Here is a 20,382-nt window from a genome sequence, read left to right on the forward strand (position 1 = left end):
TTATCATGCAAAAAAGGTAGAAAGATGTAAAATTGAATCTTCAAGTATTCTAGGGAACATTGATACAGGGCGGTTGATGTTCTGACATTTTGTAGCAAAGGTGTGGATGTTGCGTCTACTTCTTGGCCATTCTTGAGACTTCAGGTAACACTCCTTCATAGGAAGATTCCCCTAACTTCTCAGGTCAGCCTGGTCCCTGTTACACACTCTCAGAGCACTGTCTGCTTTATCATAGTGTGTATTATTGCTGTATTTTGTACATGCTTGTAATTATTGATTATTTGTATCTTTCTTCCCTACTAGACTAAAAGCTTTGTGAAGTCAGAGTGTCTGTTTTTTTTCTATAATGTTCACACAATGTCTAGCTGAGTACCTGCATGTAGTAGGTACTTCATTGATTCTTATTTAATAACTAAGATAGTGGATGAATGCTATTTAATTACCATAGCCTTATATTTTAATACCTTGGTAAGGCAGTCCCTCCTCACTACTCTTCTCTTAGGTGAAGTGTGACACCCAAATTGATACTTCATGATGAAACCTATGTCCATTTGAATGAGATTCTGTTCAAATATGTTTATAATTTTATAAAATTCATTTTTGGTCTATTCTTTGTTATATTAAGAAACAATGAATTATATGTTCCTTAGTAACGTGTTTGTTTTTCTCCTCTTTTGAAACCTGCTAAGTTTGGAAGACTACTTGACCTCTGTCATCCTATTCATAAAAAATACCAGCTGGCTGTTACTAAACTCTTTGGCCGGTACATGGTTGCCATTGTTGTAACCTCTGAAAAGGTAGCAAAAGATTGTATTCGATTTCTGAAGGAAGAAAGAGCTGAACCAGAGACATTCCTTGCTCTAGATTACCTTGATGTAAGAAATCTGTAATGCTTATTAGTGCTTAATAGTGATAAAATCTTGTCTTTTAAAGTATGTCTTTATTACCTAAAACTATGGTAGTAATTGGAAAAAAAGTCATAGTTTGGATGCCTGTTAGTCACTCAATCAGCAGGTGTTAACATATTAGTAGGCAAAGAATAAGAATTCTTTTTTTTTTAAGTTTTTTTTTCTTTTAATTTATTTGAGAGAGCAGAGTGAGAGAGAGAGCTCTGGCAGTGGTGAGGGGCAGAGGAGAGGAAGAAGCAAGTTCCCTGTTGAGCAGGGCTCCATCCCAGGACCCCAGGATCATGACCTAAGTCAGAGGTAGATGCTTAACTGACTGAGCCACTGCCTCAGGAATAAAATTTCTTGATTTAATATCATTTCTTCCTAATTTAGTTTTGCCGTAATTCTACCTTGATGACCTAGAGGATATTACTCTAGTGGTACACCAACCTACCAGCAATTTATTTTGTTCTATAGCAAACTATAGAACAGTTAAAACATATGGCCTGTCCATGAAATGCCAACCCTGGGTTTCGACTGTTAATTATGCAATCACCCCTTGGTGGAGCAGACAAAATTTGGGACCTTAAGATATGCATGGAGAGGCCTTAGAGTATCCAGAGTAAATTCCTGCAGCAGGAATTTTGCCATTATCACAAGTGATGCCCTTTACTGGTTTTTTATTGCCTACTAAAGAAAATGCTCCACTTGGTCCAGCTTTCAAGACTCTGAACTGCAGGCGACGTGAGCAGTGGTTAGAGCTGACATGCACTGCCCTGCATTTGACTGTCAGCCCTGCTTGTCGTTAGTTCTCATTGGTTTCTTCTCATAAAAATGAGGTCATGCCTGCTGTTCTTCAGTAATCATTGCAAACATCTTTTTTAAAAAAATCTATTTACAAACCCAGCTTAAAAATTAAAAGTCATGTCAAAGAGGGTCTGAAGGCTTTCCTGGTCATTTAAGCCTAACATGATTTTCTGAGTTCCATGACGTGCTATTCTTTTGACACATATGTAAATAGGTATTTTTTCCCACTAGATTTTCTGATTTTGAGAGTATGGAACACTTCTCATACATGGCTTTGTCCCAGCTGGTCAGTGGCAGAATTGAATCTGTAAATTATGTCTTCTGTTTTTTGCTGAAGTGTGTTTTCTTTAAATATTACATGAGCCACTGTTGGGATATAATTCATCAGATTCTGGTCAAAATTTTACTATGTATAAGTACATTCTGTAGTTTGTTTTTTTTTTTTTTACTAGTATGTATGCTTTTGGGGGATGTACTGTTTGGTTTTTATTTTAGAGTATCTAATATATCAAATATTTTTTAACCTTTTAGATTAAGCCAATCAATGAAAGATTAAGGGAAATTAAAGGCTGTAAAATGGTGATTGATGTCATAAAGACTCATTTTCCTCAGCTGAAGAAAGTAATTCAGTTTGTGTGTGGAAATGGCCTTGTCTGTGAGACTGTGGAAGAAGCAAGGCATATTGCATTCGGTGGACCTGAGAGACGGAAAGTAAGAGGCTTAGATCATACTTTGGGGTAACTCCTCTAGACTGTATCTTGTTTTCATTATTCCAAAATTTTAATCTGCTTTGTCTTATTTGTATCAAGTATATTTCAGGGACTTTAACCTTCTTACTATTATTCCACTTCTAGAATTTTCGCTGTTTTAGGATGTGTAGAACATTTGAATAGATGTCACATTTTCACAGAAATCATCCAATGTCTTGAATTTGTGCTCTTGGTTTTCCATGGACTTGATTATCTTTCTATAGGTTTGATATCATGTTTTAGAATTTTTAAAATTCAAATAGTGCAAGTTAAATCACAAAATGGTATTTTGGCTAGATTATGAACTACATACAGTATTTATAAACTATATTAGATAAGCTTATCTTATATAGTTTGCAGCAGCTTATCTTATATATAGCAGCAGTTCTGCTAGCTATAGTTTGGTCATCAAGATTTTTATGGTAACTCAATTTTAAAATATTTTTAAAATTTATATAGCAAAAATTTAAAATATGGAGTCTATTTGAATACATGTGATTATTCCATCCCTTCTCCTTAACCGGAGAAACAGTTATTTGCTTCCTTTCCCATAGACTGGATGATTGTTACTCAAAAAAGTGAATAGAAAGATCTATTTATGCTTTGCCCTTTTAATATGATGTAACAAAAAGCAGATTCAGAAAAATGTCGTTAACTAGCTAGTAATTTATGAAAAGATAATTTTTCCAAAAACTACACACATTGAACAAGAGAATAAAATGCAGGGAATAGTAAGCTGAAAAAACAGTACCATCTGGAATAGAATATGGTTGAATCTAAACTTCATACCTTATATCGGAATACGTTTTTGATGGCTTCAAAACAAATGTAGGAGATGAAACTGTAAGTATGCTGAGAGAAAGCATGGGAAATTTATTCTTAATGTCAGAAACGGTGAGACCATTTCAGTATGACAAAAGTTATAAAAGATGAGTTACATTCACATGAACCTAAAAAAATTCTGCATGGCAAAAACACTGTAAGCAAAAGCAAAAAACATGGAGAATGTTTACAGCTCACAGTAAAGAGCAAATTTTCCTGCAAATCAGCGAGGTCCAAAGTAGAAAAATGGACAAAGGATATGAATAAACTTATTTTCATAAAAGGAAATATAATTGTTCTTAAATATGAAAGCTCATCGTCACTTAAAATATAGGAAATTACCATTAAAATTACACTGAAATACTTTTTTTTGCTTGTTTCCACTACATTTATTACTAATATAAAAAAATGTTAAAAAGAAAAAAAATTCATTCTCAGTTCTCCAATGGCTCTCATCCTTCCCTCTTGCCCATACAACTCCTGATCCATTTCCTCGGGGCCAGTGCAAAACCAAACCTGTTCACTGCTGTTTTCACAGAAAACGACCATTGCCAGGGATGTAGGGAAGAAGGTTAGACAAGGGCAACAGTACCGTTCAGGTTCCACCCCAGGGTAGGCCAGGTGGAGATTCACAGAATTCAGACGAAAGGGCAGTGTCTGTGGCATCATTGTGACTTCCCAACACTAGAGTAAGTTTTCTGCCAAATGAGTGAAATACTATTTTCACCTGTCAGGTTGATCAACATTAAAAAGTTTGTTAGGCAGCCCGGGTGGCTCAGCGGTTTAGTGCCGCCTGCAGCCCAGGGCATGATCCTAGAGACCCGGGATCGAGTCCCATGTCAGGCTCCCTGCATAGAGCCTGCTTCTCCCTCTGCCTGTGTCTCTGCCTCTCTGTGTGTGTCTCTCATGAATAAATAAATAAAATCTTTAAAAAAAAAAAGGATTGCTAACACTTTATGAGGAAAGAAGCCCTACCATTTACTACTGTTAGAGTATGAATTTGTACCAGCTCCATGTAGTACAGTTCTTCCAGTTATAGTTTTTGGGAACTTCACATACAGATAAACTCACATGTAAATGAAATGATATATGTATGTACAAAATTTATTTATTGAACCATTTTGTGTAACAGGAAAAATTGGAAACAATCCAGACAAGCCTAGTTCAATAACATTATAGTGCTTTCATAGAATGGAATACTATGCAATCCTAAATAAGAATAAATTTCTTTATATACAAGAATGAGGCAGTCTCCAAGATCTATTCAATTTTTTAGAAAGTAATATGCAGACTAGTGTAAGTATGCTACCATCTGTGTAAAAACAATGGGGAAATAAGGGATGATATCTGTATCAAACATTTTGCAAGTGTTTATGCAAAAACATTTCTGGAAGCATCTATAAGAAATTCACACCTTTGATTACCTCTTGGGAAGGCACATGGGTGGCAACAGCCAGGGGAGTTTTTCACTCTACAGTCTTGTATTTTTTGGACTTTGAAATATGTGACTGTCTCATCCATTCAGAAACAAAATTTTTTTTTTCAGAAACAAAATGTTAAAGTATATTATTTTTTAGACCAATGAAAGGCAACTTCAAAATTACGTATAATCTACATAATACAAAAATTATAGAATTATAGTTAGTTTGTAACACTGAAACACTATTTCTTGAGACAGTTGAAGTTGATTCAGTGGAATGATTGATAATCCTGCAGAAAACATTTTTAGTGGCAAAGAATTTTTTTCTACCCCATACCATACTTTCTCAAACTTTTATTTAATGTAATTTTAAAAATTCCTCCACTCCTTATTTTAAATGAAATCCCAGTTGCATCAGCCAGGTTATTTTTCAGGAATGTAACCCTCAATGTGGGGATAGGATTACTGCCCTGGCCAACTAATGTAAGCTGTAAGTTAAGGAAATTGCATGCTGGAAATAAAAATTATAGTCCTTCTGGAATAAGAATTTGACTGCAAGTCAAATGAAAATAGGTTATCCAAGATTATATTTACCTTTAGAAGAAATGAGTTGTTTTAATAAACACAGGAACTATTAAAACCCCTAAGATCCATAATTCTACAAATTGTTACTATGTTTTTGGCATTGAAGGAGATATATATAACATGGTGGTTAAGAACATGGCCATTGATATTTGACCAACTTGGACGAGAGTCCCTGCGTATGGCCTTAGGCAAGTTACCTAATATCTTTTATCCCCTATCTATAAAATGGAAATAATATCTACATCATAGGCTTGTGAACATAGAATCAAATAGCATATATGCACTACATCGGGCACAGTATATGCAATAGTAAATGGTTGCAGTAACAACAGCAACAGCCAGGCAAGCAATAAAGTAAAAATAACCTCAGAAAATCATTGTTTGTACCCCCTGCTCAGAGAGGAGAAGTTGATTTTTACCTGAATACAGTGGCTGGGAAGAGGGTGCTGTCATGGCAATCCTATGCACAGTGTGGCAGATTCTTCGTAGCTGAGTTCTTGATACATTTCTCTCCAAGCCAGGCCCACTGAGGTTCTTCTTCAGCATTATATTTGATTTTTATATATCAGAAATAGAAGTTAATAAGTGTGCAGTTTAGAAATTTTGGAAAATAGAGCTCAAAAAGGGAAATGAAAACCATCCCTAACTTGTCTCCTAGAATAGAGTTGAAAGAGAAGATATTCGGACACATGTATATATATTCAAAAACTCTTCATTGTTTACCTGAAATTCACATTTAACTGGGAATGCCATATTTCTGTTTGCTAAATCTGGCAGCCAGACCCTGGAAGTGTCTAGTGTGTACCATGGTGTCTATGCCATATAGTTAAAAATCAGCTTATCCCTTACCTTTTCTAAGTTTTGTTTTTACATAGTTGGTCTTTACTATGAAACCAAGTATGGATTTACTTAACCTTTCTTCACTTTTCTTGGTGGTACCACTTCTGTATTTTAATTTTAATCTGGGATTTATTTTGATTTGCATTAGTAGCTGTAGCTGTTAGCTTTCCCCCTAAATAGTTAATTGCCTGTGCTAATATCATATATTGAATAATCTTTCTTAATCTAACAGCTTAATTGAATTCTTTTTTTTTTTAACATTTTATTTATTTATTCATGAGAGACACAGAGAGAAAGAGAGAGGCAGAGACACAGGCATAGGGAGAAGCAGGCTCCATGCAGGGAGCCCGATGTGGGACTTGATCCTGGAATTCCAGGATCACACCCTGGGCCAAAGGCAGGTGCTAAACTGCTAAGCCACTCAGGGATCCCAGCTTAATTGAATTTAATGATTTCTCATTATAATAGTCTGGATTATTATACTTGGTTCTTTTTTCACCTAGTATAATTTCTTATCTCTACTATTTGTAGTTATCTTACTGCATATTTATGTTTATTATAATTTATAAAATCTAGTTTCTTTCAGAAAATAAGATATATGTTGTAAGTAAGTAAAATATAAGCCCACAAGCACTGTAAAATCAGTATGTCTAAATTTATGTTCTTTCTAAATATTGATCTCCTGTATTTAATTTTTGGTACAACTCTTCTAGCCATATGAAGTTCTGGTTTTTCCTCAGGGATTTCCATGTAATTTCTGTAATCCCCAGAGGATTATAATTGCCTGATTATATGTCCTAAACATTTCTCAGATCTTTTTCCGTTTCTTCATCCTAGCTATTATTGGCTGATTTCTTACCATCACTTCTGGCTCACTTGAACCAATCCATTTTCCAAATAGTTGCCAGAGTGGTCTGTCTGTTAAAAGCACCTGTCTGACCACCTCTCAGTGCTATCACACTGTTCAGTGCTAGTCCGCCTCCATGCTCTCCATAAACCCATCAGTCCTCAATTGTACTCCATCCCCATTCTTCCTAAGATGCCACACAAAGGGCTCTACAGTCTGCCCTGCCTGCTAGCCTCACCTCCAACTGATTCCTTAACTCTCACTTTACTTGCTAGGAATTCCGAACTCTTTGTTCCCTCTTTCTCCATCCCACCTCTGTGACACATGCATACACACAATCTGTTTATGTGTCTGTGCCTCATAGCCAGTGGCCTGCCACTACCCTTTTCCTGGTTATTTCCTACCTGTCTGTTTTGGAGACTGCAGTTGCCTCTGTATCCCTATCCCCTTTGTCCTTGCTAACAGAAACCTGATCTTACTGTGTTAACTAGGAGGGGCCCCTGCAAGTAAATGGCAGTCATCAAAGATATGCCAGGAAAGTTTATTAATAGAACCCTTTTACCTTCTATCTTAAAACGTAGACACAATAGCTAGAGCTGTAGGATTCTCCTGGACTACAAAATGACTTTGAAAACTGTCATATAAGAGAATACACACGCATCACTAGTGACACATAGTCACATAGTAAAGTAAGCTTTATGGAGAACTTAAAAGCCTGTGTGGATCTTTACCTTTCATTCAATAGGGGTGTGGTTTGGCCAGTCAAAAATAGCGTGAGCTAAAAGTATTCCAGGAGAGGGATGCTGTCTCCATAACACTTTATTTTTTGTGGAGATGTTGGAAGAATCAGTGAAGTGTGTAACAGTAGTTTCCCTTCCTGGTCAGGGAAACTTGGACCAACTTCCCAACCAGAGAGAGCTTCCCATCAGGAGCTCAGTTTCTATTGCCTCTGCTGTTGCTGCCCAGTAAAGATCTAGTGTTTGTCCAAAGAGCCATTTCAGACCCAGTGACCAAACTCACTGCCAAACTAACAACTGGGAGGGAAGAGGGCCCCTAAGACCTTCCAAAAAATAAAAAGGCTGTCTCCCTTGAAGAGTAATCCAAATACTAAGGATGATAGAGCAATATTATATCAGGAGTCTGGGTTTGTTAATTATGGAGCCACATACAAACCCTTTAATGTGTACCTTTGTAATTGTGAGAGAGAAATAAACTGAATTTTCTGCTAAATATAGCTACCTAGCTTCTAACTAGTTCTTCTGATATGATACAGTGAATACCTTCCCCTCTTCAGGAAGCCTTTTATGGAGTGGCTGGGTGAGGACCCCCCCAATTTTATGCTTCCAGATTGCTCTGAATATGACTCTGGCTTTTCATCACTTTATGTTACAATGATATGTTTCTTTTCCCACTAGCATGATTGACTGAGGGCAGTACCATTTGTCACTCCCATTGGTCTCTCTAGTCCCCAGTATAGAATGCCTCAAACACAGTAGCACGTGGGGAGGGTTTGTCTGAATGAAGGAATGAATGAAACTCCTATTTGTTGGCTTTTTTTTTTCTTCCTAAACTCATGTTGCATGGTTTTAGTCTTCCAAACATGGTCCTCTCCTGCTTTCACAAAATAATTACAAAACATTTACAAAACATTAAGAATCATGTATCCTATAAAGCATATATGTAATCACAGGACTATAAACTTGAAGCTATTTTATACCTTTGACTCCATTTAAATTTTTTTCTTGATCACAGTTTCATATGCATCTTGGAGAAGGTGCTATGTTTGCTGTCCTAAAGTTGCTAAGGCTGTTTTCATAATATGCCATTGACATGTGATAACAAATCTTCAAAATACAGGATTATATAATGCAAGCTTTTTGATACTAAGTACAATATCCTTGGTGTTTGCTTCTCAATATTGAACATGTTTGGAACTAATATACTATTTATTTTTAACCTTTTTAACTGCTGCTGGTTTGTTGTCTAGAATTGCTTTGGGCCTTAGCAAAACAGAATGTTGTATTTGTGGTTTATTAGCTAGTGTCCCTCTTTAAGTGAGGTATTTTATTAGTGAATTTCAGTATGTACTTTACTCATCTATAAACTCTCAGCTGTAAAAATTGCCATTTTATATCCTATTTTTATCTTCCTTATGTGCATTTCTCCAGGATAAAATGTTTTTAATTTTACAGACAGTAGCTCTTGATGGAACATTATTTTTAAAATCTGGGGTGATCTCTGGAGGGTCAAGCGACTTAAAATACAAGGCTAGATGCTGGGATGAGAAGGAGATAAAAAACTTAAGAGACAGAAGAGCCCAGCTGATCCAAGAATTAAAAGTAAGCCCATGCTGTAAAAGTTGTGGAATACTAAGTAGAATAATTGTGTTTTTAAACTAATTTTTGTGGTAATAAAAGTACCATGTTTATAGTTTAAAAAACTTTAAGTAAAGCAAAACAGAATAAAGTAAAAGATAAAAATCTTTCTCTTACCTATCCTCATAGCTCAGTGATATTTACTAAACATCGTTTGATATATAGCGTCTAGGAATTTTCTTTGTATATGCAACCATATGTATTATTTTTCCTGTTTGCTTTATGATGGGATTTTGCTACAAATAGTGTTTACAAGAAGCTTTTTCATTTAACATTTTCATCTTAGCATACAGAGAACCACTTATTTGTAATGAATCCTGCCTGGTATTTCATTGTAAAAGTTGTTTACTTAACAGTCTCCAATAATGGACATTTTGGGTTTTGCTGGACAATGGACATTTTGGGTTACAAATGAGGCAGCATTAAACATTCTATAGAGAAGGAGAATAACACAGTACCTAGGAGTATGAGTTGTGTAGCCACACTGCTGGCCTTTAAATCCTGGCTAACCTACTTACTAGCTACTTACTAACACTATGACCTTGGGCAAGTTACCTAAACTCTTTGTACTTTAGTTTTCCCACCTATAAAATGAGTATAATAAAAGTACCTTCCTTTTAGAGTTATTTTAAGGGTTAAATCATGTAATCCAGTTAAAAAAAAAAAAACGTGACTGGCATGTGTGAGTACTATATAAATATTTGTTGTTATTATTTAAAATATCTTTATTTGTATAAATATATCTCTTAAGATGAATTCCTATATGTGGAATTTCTGAGTCTAAGGCTATACATATTTAAACTATTAATAGGTGTTGCTAAGTTCCCATCAAAAGAACACCTGTAGTAGAGTGTGTATGCCGCTGAATTGCAACATGAGATATTAGCAGATATTTCCATCTTTACCAGTCTGATTGGTAATATATATATGATATTTATATATATTTATATTTATATAAATATAATCTAATTGTTTTAGTATGCCTTTCTTAAATTATATCTGAGATTGAGCATTTCCCCTTGTTTTATTGGTTCTTGGTAATTTTTTCTTCAAACTGTTTATCTCCTATGTACATTTTTCTATTAGGCGCTTATTATTTTGCTACCTACTCTTAAGAATTATTTGTATAATGAGTAAATTTGTTCTTAAATCATATATGTTGTAAATAATATTGTTTGACTTTTCATTGTGTTGAGGTATAATTTATATACACCACCTACTTTAAGTGTGTGATTCAGTAAGTTTGGACAAATGTATGTAGTCATTTAATCACCCCCACAATCACAGAACATTTCCATCCCGCCCTGGTTTCTTTGTAGTCAGCCTCCTCCCTGGACCCTGGACTGAGAGTAGGGATAACAATAATGCCTCTTCCATAGCACTGTTGAAAGAGTTATGTAGGTTAATAATGTAAACTTGATAGAACACTGGTAAGTGCTCAATAAATGTGAGCTATTATTTAGAATATCCATGAAACACTTTTAAAAACTGATCATATGCTTGTCCATAATGGAAACCTCAGTAGCTTTTTAAAAGGTCATCTTGAGTGGATAAAGAAGATGTGGTTTATGTATACAATGGAATATTACTCAGCTATTAGAAATGACAAATACCCACCATTTGCTTCAACGTGGATGGAACTGGAGGGTATTATGCTGAGTGAAGTAAGTCAGTCAGAGAAGGACAAACATTATATGTTCTCATTCATTTGGGGAATATAAATAATAGTGAAAGGGAATATAAGGGAAGGGAGAAGAAATGTGTGGGAAGTATCAGAAAGGGAGACAGAACGTAAAGACTGCTAACTCTGGGAAACGAACTAGGGGTTGTAGAAGGGGAGGAGGGTGGGGGGTGGGAGTGAATGGGTGACGGGCACTGGGGGTTATTGTATGTTGGTAAATTGAACACCAATAAAAATAAATTAAAAAAAAGATTTAAAAAAGAATAAATAAATAAATAAATCACAAAAAAATAAAATAAAAGGTCATCTTGATTATAATTTAATGAAGTTAGAAGTAATGACTAAAAAGTTTTTGTGTGCATAGAAATTAAGAAATGGACTTGTAGATAGCTTGGGGATCAAAGAAGTAACCAAAAGGCAAATTATAAAATGTCCTGAAAGTGGTAAATGGAAAGTCTTTGAGACACATAAAAGCATCAAGAGGAAATACCTTCAAGAGGAAATACCTTCATTATTAAAGAAGAAAGATGAGATATAAGGGTATTTATTACTTAAGAATCTCTTGCTCACTTTCTCAAATAAAATCTTTAAAAAATAAGTAAATAAATTCCAGATAGATTAAAAACCTGAATGTAAAAAAAAATTAAACGAGGATAAGAGTCATTATATATGTTTTTTGAAGTTTAAAATGAAGACTAGTTTCTGTACTATCAAAGATCTCTTCACAAGTTGACATGAAAAGGACTTTATGATAGAACATCTGGGAAAAGGATAAGATTAGACAGTTTGCAGGAAGAAGTCCATTGGCTAATACACATGAAAAATTGCTCAATACAGAGTATAGTACTCAGGAGAATACATGCTAAATTCATTGTACTCCACACCTATCAATAAGGCTTGGAAAAATATGTAAATGCTGGTGGAGATGTAAAGAAACGTACTCCTACACTATTTATAGAAACGTGACTTAATACAGCCATTGGAAAGCAGTGGGTAGCAGCTATTAGACGCATGAATTTGAGCCATTGATCTCACCCTGGGGCACCTACTGCATGGAAATGAAAACACATAAGCCTGTTGTTGTAGCCCTGTTAGTAATGGCAGAGACTGGACAAAGCAAAGGCCCATCATTAAGAGAACAGTTGAATAATTTTGGTACACTTACACACTGGAATAAAATACAGCCATTGAAGGAATCAATTTAGAGCTTTATCAGCTGACTTTTATGAGTAACTGAATGAGTAAAACAGGAGGCAGAAAAGCACATTCAACCGGATTCTAAATTTGTAAAATAAGAGTGAAAAAAACCACATATAGGTGACTATGTACGCATGTATTCATAGAAAGACTAGGAGTAAAAATACAGAAGAACATACATATACCAGGGAGTTATTTTGATTGAGTAATAGGGTGGGCAAGGAGGAAGGAATGGACTCAAAGGAAGGCTAATCCCATTTATGTCACTTGTGTGCCTTGGATGGAACGCACCCTTCCCATTCCTCATTTTTCACTCCTGTTTCCTACTAGGAAGCATGGTAGTCTTTGGAGATGCTCTAGGGCATTGTGATCCCTCCAGATGACTTGTGTACTTAATTATCAGTCTCTTATCAGAAGGGGGAATTATGACATGTGAAAGTACCTTTCCGTTGTAAAATGTTCTATTTCTCTCCCTTTTTAGGATTTAATGAAGATACTTCGCAAGGAAGCAGATTTGAAACAAATACAAACTCTAGTACAAGGAACTCATACACGACTCAAATATTCTCAGAGTGAACTAGAGATGATTAAAAAGAAACAACTTGCTGCTTTTTACCGGGTAATATGGGCTTATAGAAAACTTGGTGGAGATGAGAAGCAGGACCGAGAATTTGAGGAATTACATTTATATAGCATCATGTAGTTTTTACACTTTAACTCATGATTGAGGTTATATTCTAGTTTATTTTTGTGGTTGTTAATCTTGACATATAGCCTTACCTGCATTTACTTTGTCTCACGGATTCCCTTTTTATTCTAAAACATATCTTCACTTTTTTGTTTTGCTTCACCGTATAAAGGTAAAATAATTATGCTAAAAAGAAATCTTTCTCTTTTGTGATTAGGAACAATCTCAACTACAAAGTGAACTACTAAATATTGAGTCTCAATGTACTATGTTGAGTGAAGGAATCAAAGAACGGCAACAAAGAATTGAAGAATTTCAAGAAAAGATAGATAAGGTCATGAGTGGTGTATTTGTTACTGGTTGACATGTAAAATATAGTTCTAGCCCAGATACCAAATTTGGGACTTCTTGAATATATGCTAAAGCAGTTTGATAAGTGCTTGATTTTATTTGTTTGCCTGATGAGTTTCTTTGTGTCTTTGGAGAACCACTGTTGCCCCTCTTAAGAGATAATGACCAGTGCATAGTTATTCTCTTCTGTTCTCCAGCATCTCCTTGCCCATTGTAAAAATTATATAGCACCTTTCATCTCCCACTGTCCTTAACAACAGAAAGAAAGAACTTTTCAGGTTATCTTTTAAAGGTACTTATTCCCTCAGTAATTATTTCTTGAACATGTATTATATGTACCAGGCACAGTGCTTGGCTCTGAGGCAACAAAGATTTGGTCATCTAACCTCTGCTGATAAAAATGACAGCAACTTTATGGCTTAATCTATTCTGCTGTTGATCCTAATCCTTAGAAAGTTGTCTGTCCCACCATCACTTAATAATTTCCAGCCATTGCTTTAGTTCTACCTTATATCACAGAATTTGAAACCACACTTCTGTTGTTCCTTAATTATCTCTTTTCCAGCTTAAGTACCCCTATTACTTTAATCATGTACATTTCCCATGGATTTAAGAGTAGCTCTGGCAACCATCTTCTGGGTGCTCTGTTGTTTCTCAATGCTCAGAACAAAGTATAATGTCAAAATACTGTCTGACCTGTACAGAGTACTGTGGGACTCAACACATAGAACTATAACTTTCCATAATTTTGATTATCTAGTTATGTAAATTGTAACCTACCACTGCCATCAATCATATCCCATTTATATTTAATTTATATTCAACTAAAATCTGAAAGTTTTTTAACATGTCCTGCTGTTTAAAACAGGCCTTTCTTATCCTATAATTGTATATAAATGCAGGGCTTTAAAAATATTGAAGTTAGATGTTGTTTTGTTGGATTTGGCTCATTCTAGTTCTTCCAAATCTTTCTGAGTCTTAATTCTATGCTCTAGTCCTCTTGGTTTCTATTGCCTCAGACTCTATAATATTACTCATATCTAAAGAATATTTTATTTATTTATGTAGAATGTTATATTATGGTGTGGCTAATGTAAAGGAAATAGTTCTAATTTTGTTCCCAATACTTCAAAAAGCCAAAACAGTTATTAAGGCCAGTTATGAGCTTTCTTATTTAGATTTTAGAGTAAGAAAGTTGAAAATAGATGGGTGTAGTTTGAGGAATTAAGAAAAAAAAAAAAGCACTGGTTCCTCAGAGTACAATAATGCTTTTCAGACTAGTTTTTGACCTTGTAATACAGGGAATTCTTGGTAGGAGGAATTTAGGTTTAAGCATTGTATACTTTCTTAAAATTATTAAACCAGTTGTTTTGAAATAAATTTAAAAGGTTGAAGATGAGATTTTCCAACACTTTTGTGAAGAAATTGGTGTAGAAAATATTCGTGAGTTTGAGAAGAAACATGTTAAACAGCAACAAGAAATTGATCAGAAAAGGTATTTCTATTAGAAGATGTTAGTAAGCAACTTACACATATATAAATGTAACTATTCTTTCTTTTTTTTTTTTTAAGATTTATCTGTTTTAGAGGGAGAGAGTAGAGCAGAGGGGCAGAAGGAAAAAATCTTTAAGCAGATTCCCTGCTGAGTGCAGCAGAACCCAGTGTGTGGCTTGATCTCATGACCCATGAGATCATGACCTGAGCCAAAACCAAGAGTCCAACACTTAATTGATTGAGTCACCCAGGCACCCCTGTAATTATTATTTTTTAATTTAAGGAAATCATATCTGGGTGAGTCTTCATTTCAGTTCATCAAGAAATAGCTAGTAAATATTGATATTCTTATAAAGAGATATAATTCTTTTATTCCATAATTTTTAAAGAGAGAAAGCATAAATATACAAAATAAGAGAATGGGGACATAATTACACATATAGTAGTTATTTTTTTTAAAGTCAAACATAATTTATTACTCTTTAAATATCTCTGTGAATAAAATTGATAATCTTCAAGAAAAAACATATTCTTAAAATAGAAAAATCTAAGGAGGCCAATTACCATAGGAAAAGAAAGTAAAAAAGCTTCCGACTCAGCATTCCCTTCCCAGATTCACCAGGGACATATGGTTTCACAAATGAATCATCCCAGCAAACTTCAAAGGCACAAGTAACTTCAACATTTAAACAAATGTTTGATATTTAAGCTGCTTCATAGTATAGAAGAGGAAGAGAAACACCTTTTTATGAAATGAACCTAATATTTAATAGTATTGATGCAAAAATCCAAAAAAGGCATGTACACATAGAATAAGAAACTCTAAATTATTCCTACCTATAAATAACCAAATAAAATAAGGTTACGCAGGAACCAGCAGTGCAACAACACAGCAAAACAATAATACATTGTTATCTAGGGTAGACTTCATTCCAGAAATAAAAGGGTGGTTCAATATCAGGAATTATTGCTGTAATTTGCCATATTAATGATCAAAGAAGAAAAATCATGCGAACAACTCTAGAGAAGATGAAGAAGTTACTTGACAGAATTCAGCATCCATTCTTGATTTAAAGTTAAAAATGTGAGTAGATATCTGTGATATGAGAAAATACACCTTATTCTAAATCAGCATCATGTTTTCATTAGAGCAACACTGGAAAACACTAGAAGTGTTCCTAGCAAAGTTAGAACGGAGAAGAATATTCTGTATCACCACTGTTACCTAATACTCTTCTAGAAATCCTAGTCCATAGAGTTAGACAAGAAATATAAATAAGATATAAACAAACATTTACAAAAGAGGAAATAAAACTTCTACTATTTGCAGGCTATGATATATATCTAGAAATTTCTAGGAAACAAATTAGAAACTGAAACTTCTAGAAAACTGTTAGAAAAAAAGAATTCAGTAATGTGGCTAGAATCAAACATTAATATGAAAACTTTAAAAATTAATATAAAAGTTTAAAAATTTATAGACTTCCTTTATTAAAAACTACCAGGGAGACAATATGTAGGGAGAAAATGTCTCAATTATCTAAGAGATGAAAAAGGTAAAATACTTAGTACTTAAGAAGACATTTACTAAATGTGAAAGTATATAAAGAAACTTTCAGGGATGCCCAGCATGCAGTACTTGATCTTAGGATTGTGAGTTCAAGCCTCACGTTGAGGGTAAAGTTTACCTAAAAAAATTTTAATAAAAAAAGAAACTTTTAAACAGAACAGAGAAATAATAACCTTGAATTTAAAAATGCATATTTTTTCATAGGAGGACTCAATATTATAAAGAAGTTGATTCTTCCTAATTTAATCTCTAATTTACATATATCTCAATACATATATGGACAAAGTTTTTTTACTAGATAAGCTAATTCTAGAGTTCACGTTCAGAACTAGCTAAGAAAAATCTGAAAAAGGTAGTGAGAAAGGACTAGAACCTCAGATTTTAAAACTGTATAAAGTTGGATTAATTAAAATCTTGAGATGCTTGTTCACAAATGGAGTCCAGAAATATACTCAGATCTATAAGGGAAATTAGAGTTAACATAAAGCTGGCATTTTATATCAGTGGAGAAAAAAAATATACTTTTCAGTAAATGTTAGGATACATCTATTTGCAACCTGGAAAAAAACCTATTTGGATCCTTGTCTCATTCCTTAGACTCAGATTAATGCCAGCTGAATCAAAGATTTCAATAAATTAAATGAAGGCATAAAAATACTAGAGTGAGTCATAAGAGAATTTTTAAAAATAATCTCAGATCAGGGAAGGTCTTTGAGTATGACATAAATGCTGGAAGCCATAAAAGAAAAGATAAAATGCAAATGTATAGAAATAACATGTTTTGCATGGCAACGGCACCATGAAGAAAATTGAGACAAATGACATTCTGGGGGAAAATACACATAACACATGTGTTTAGAGATCGTTAAGAGTGGTTGCCTCTGAGGAGACTGAGAGATTGGGATAGGGGTATTTTACTTTTTGTGTGTTTTTACATCTCTTTAACTTTGTACCACATCCATGTATTATCTATTTGAATATAATTGCATTAGCATTATAACTATAAATTCTTAATTTGGGATTAAGTGAGATTAATTATTAATTAATTAATTTGAGATTAACAGTGATGATGACAAGGTTATGTTATAGTTCAAAGGACAGTCCCTTTTGCCCAAGATAGTCATTTTATATTTAAAAGGAGTCAAAGTTATGCAGAAATAGGAACAAAGCATTTATGACTGCAGATTATTTAAGATCTAGACTTTACTGTACTTCTACTCATCAAGATGGTTGGTGTATTTTGTAATAAGCACTTCTCTTATTTTGTTTTTATTGATACATAGTTGGCATACATCACTGTTTAAGATGTACAGCATAATGCTTTGACTTACATGTATTGTAAAATGATTACTGTATAAGTTTAGTTAACACTTATCACCTCATATAGATACAAAAAACAAATCTAATTTTTATTTTTACCTGTGTTTTTACTTTTTACTTTATTCCCAATATAGTTAACATACAGTGTTATATTAATTTCAGGTATACAATATAGTGCTTGAGCAGTTCATATGTTATGCCATGCTCTTTAAGATAACTATACTCTTAATCCCCTTTACCTATTTCACACTTCCCCCAACTCACCTACCCTGTGGTAACTATTTGTTCTCTATTGTTAAGAGTCTGTTTTTTGGTTGGTCTCTCTTTTTTTTTCCTCCTTTGTTCATTTGTTTTGTTTCTTTAATTCCATAGAGGAGAGAAATCATATGGTATTTGTCTTTCTCTGACTGATTTATTGTACTTAGCATAATACTCTCTAGCTTCATGCATGTTGTTGCAAATGGTAAGATTTCATCCTTTTTATGGCTGAATAATAATCCCATTATATATATACTGGAATATACATATATCACATCTTCCTTATCCATTCATCAAATTTTTAAAAGATTTTATTTATTTATTCATGAGAGACACAGAGAGAGAGAGGCAGAGACACAGGCAGAGGGAGAAGCAGGCTCCATGCAGGGAGCCCGATGTGGGACGCGTTCCCGGGACTCCAGGATCACGCCCTGGGCGGAAGGCAGGCGCTCAACCGCTGAGCCACCCAGGCGTCCCTATCCATTCATCAATTGATGGACATTTGGGCTGCTTCCATAGTTTGGCTATTTGTTGATAATGCTGCTGTAAACATAGGGGTGCATGTATCCCTTTGAATTAATGTTTTCATATTCTTGGGGTAAATACCCAGTAGTAGTGTGATTGCTGGATTGTAGGGTAGTTCTATTTTTAACTTTTTGAGGAACCTCTATTCTATTTTCCACAGTGGCTGCACCAGTTTGTATTCCTACCAAAAGTTCATGAGAGTTCCCCATTCTCTGCATCTTCACCAACATCTTTTGTTTCTTATGTTTTGATTTTAGCTATTCTGACAGGTGTGAGGTAATATCTCACTGTGACTTGTATTTTCCTGATGATGAGTGATGCTGAGCATCTTTTCAGTGTCTGTTAGCCATCTGTATGTCTTCTTTGGAGAAATAACTGTTCATGTCTTCTGCCTATTTTTTATTTTATTTTTTAAGATTATTTGAGAAAGAGAGAGCATAAGGGAGGGTAAGGGAGCAGAGGAAAAGGGAGCAGACTCCCCACTTAGCAGGGAGCCCAATATGGGGCTCCATCCCAGGATCTGAGATCATGACCTGAGCTGAAGGCAGGTGCTTGACCCACTGAGCCACCCAGGTGACCCTGCCCATTTTTAATTGGATTATTTGATTTGGGGGTGTTGAGCTGTATACGTTTTTTATATATTTTAGATACTACTCTATTAGATATGTCATTTGCAAATAACTTCTTCCATCTAGTAAGTCATCTTTTAGTTTTGTTGATTGTTTCCTTTGATGTGCAGGTTTTTATTCTGATGTAATCTCGATTAGTTTATTTTTGCTTTTCTTCCCCTTGCCTCAGGGGACCTATCTAGAAAAAGAAGTTGCTATAACCAATGTCAGAGACATTACCACCTGTCCTGAATTCTATGATTTTTATGGTTTCAGGTCTCATTTTTGGTCCTTAATTCATTTTGAGTTTCTTCTTTGTGTATGGCGAAAGAAAGTGGGCTGGTTTTTTTCTTCTGCACATAGCTGTCCAGTTTTCCCAACACGATTTGTTGAAGAGTCTGTCTTTTTCCCATTGTGTATTCATGCCTCCTTTGTTGAAGATTTATTGTGGGTTTATTTCTTGTATTTCTGTCTTGTTCTACTGATCTATGTGTCTATTTTTGTGCCAGCACCATACAGTTTTAATTACTACAGTTTTGTAGTATAACCTGAAATCTGGAATTATGATACTTCCAGTTTTGCTCTGCTTTTTCAGGATGGCTTTGGCTTGTAGGGGTCTTTTGTGGTTCCATACAAATTTCAGGATTGTTTGTTCTAGTTCTGTGAAAAATGCTATTGGTATTTTAATGCTATTGCCTATTTTAATAGGCAATATGTATGCCTCTACATTAAATCTGTAGATTCCTTTGGGTAGTATAGGCATTTTAACAATATTTGTTCTAACCCATGAGCATGGAATGTCTTTCCATTTCTTTGTGTCTTTGATTACTTTCACCAGTGTTTTATAATTTTCAGAATACAGATCTTTCACCTATTTGGTTAAGCTTATTCCTAGGTATTTTATTATTTTTGATATAATTACAAATGGGATCATTCTCTTAATTTCTCTTTCTGCTGCTTCATTGTTAGTACATAGAAATGCAATGGATTTCTGTAGATTGATTTTGTGCCCTGGGACCTTACTGAATTCATTTATCAGCTCTAGTAGTTTTTTGGAGGGTACTTCAGAATTTTTTATATATAGTATCATGTCATCAGCAAGTAGTGAAAGTTTTAATTCTTCATTACCAATTTGGAAGCCTTTTATGTCTCTTTCTCTTCTGATTGCTGTAGCTAGCACCTTCAGTATTATGTTGAATAAAAGTGGCGAGAGTAGACATCCTTGTCTTATTCCTGACATTAGGGGGAAAGCTCTCAGTTTTCCCCCACTCAGTAGTATAATCTTAGCGGTGAGTTTTTCTTTTTATTTATCTAAAGAAGGGGGTCGGGGTGGAGGGGCAGAGAGAGAAGGAGACAGA

The 20,382-nt window shown here is 34.5% G+C and overlaps 1 protein-coding gene across 1 annotated transcript in view; it reads left to right on the forward strand.

Moving 5' to 3' along the window:
* Positions 1-20,382, forward strand: part of SMC1B (structural maintenance of chromosomes 1B) — a 70,524-nt gene that overhangs the window by 30,341 nt on the left and 19,801 nt on the right. Inside the window, exons 10-15 of the mRNA XM_077914120.1 lie at positions 690-875; positions 2,226-2,405; positions 9,150-9,296; positions 12,692-12,829; positions 13,116-13,232; positions 14,638-14,744. Coding sequence (XP_077770246.1) covers positions 690-875; positions 2,226-2,405; positions 9,150-9,296; positions 12,692-12,829; positions 13,116-13,232; positions 14,638-14,744 — 875 coding nt within the window. The remainder of the gene's footprint in view (positions 1-689; positions 876-2,225; positions 2,406-9,149; positions 9,297-12,691; positions 12,830-13,115; positions 13,233-14,637; positions 14,745-20,382) is intronic.

The sequence above is a fragment of the Canis aureus genome, chromosome 11, assembly GCF_053574225.1.
Source record: "Canis aureus isolate CA01 chromosome 11, VMU_Caureus_v.1.0, whole genome shotgun sequence".
NCBI classification, from domain to species: Eukaryota; Metazoa; Chordata; class Mammalia; order Carnivora; family Canidae; genus Canis; species Canis aureus.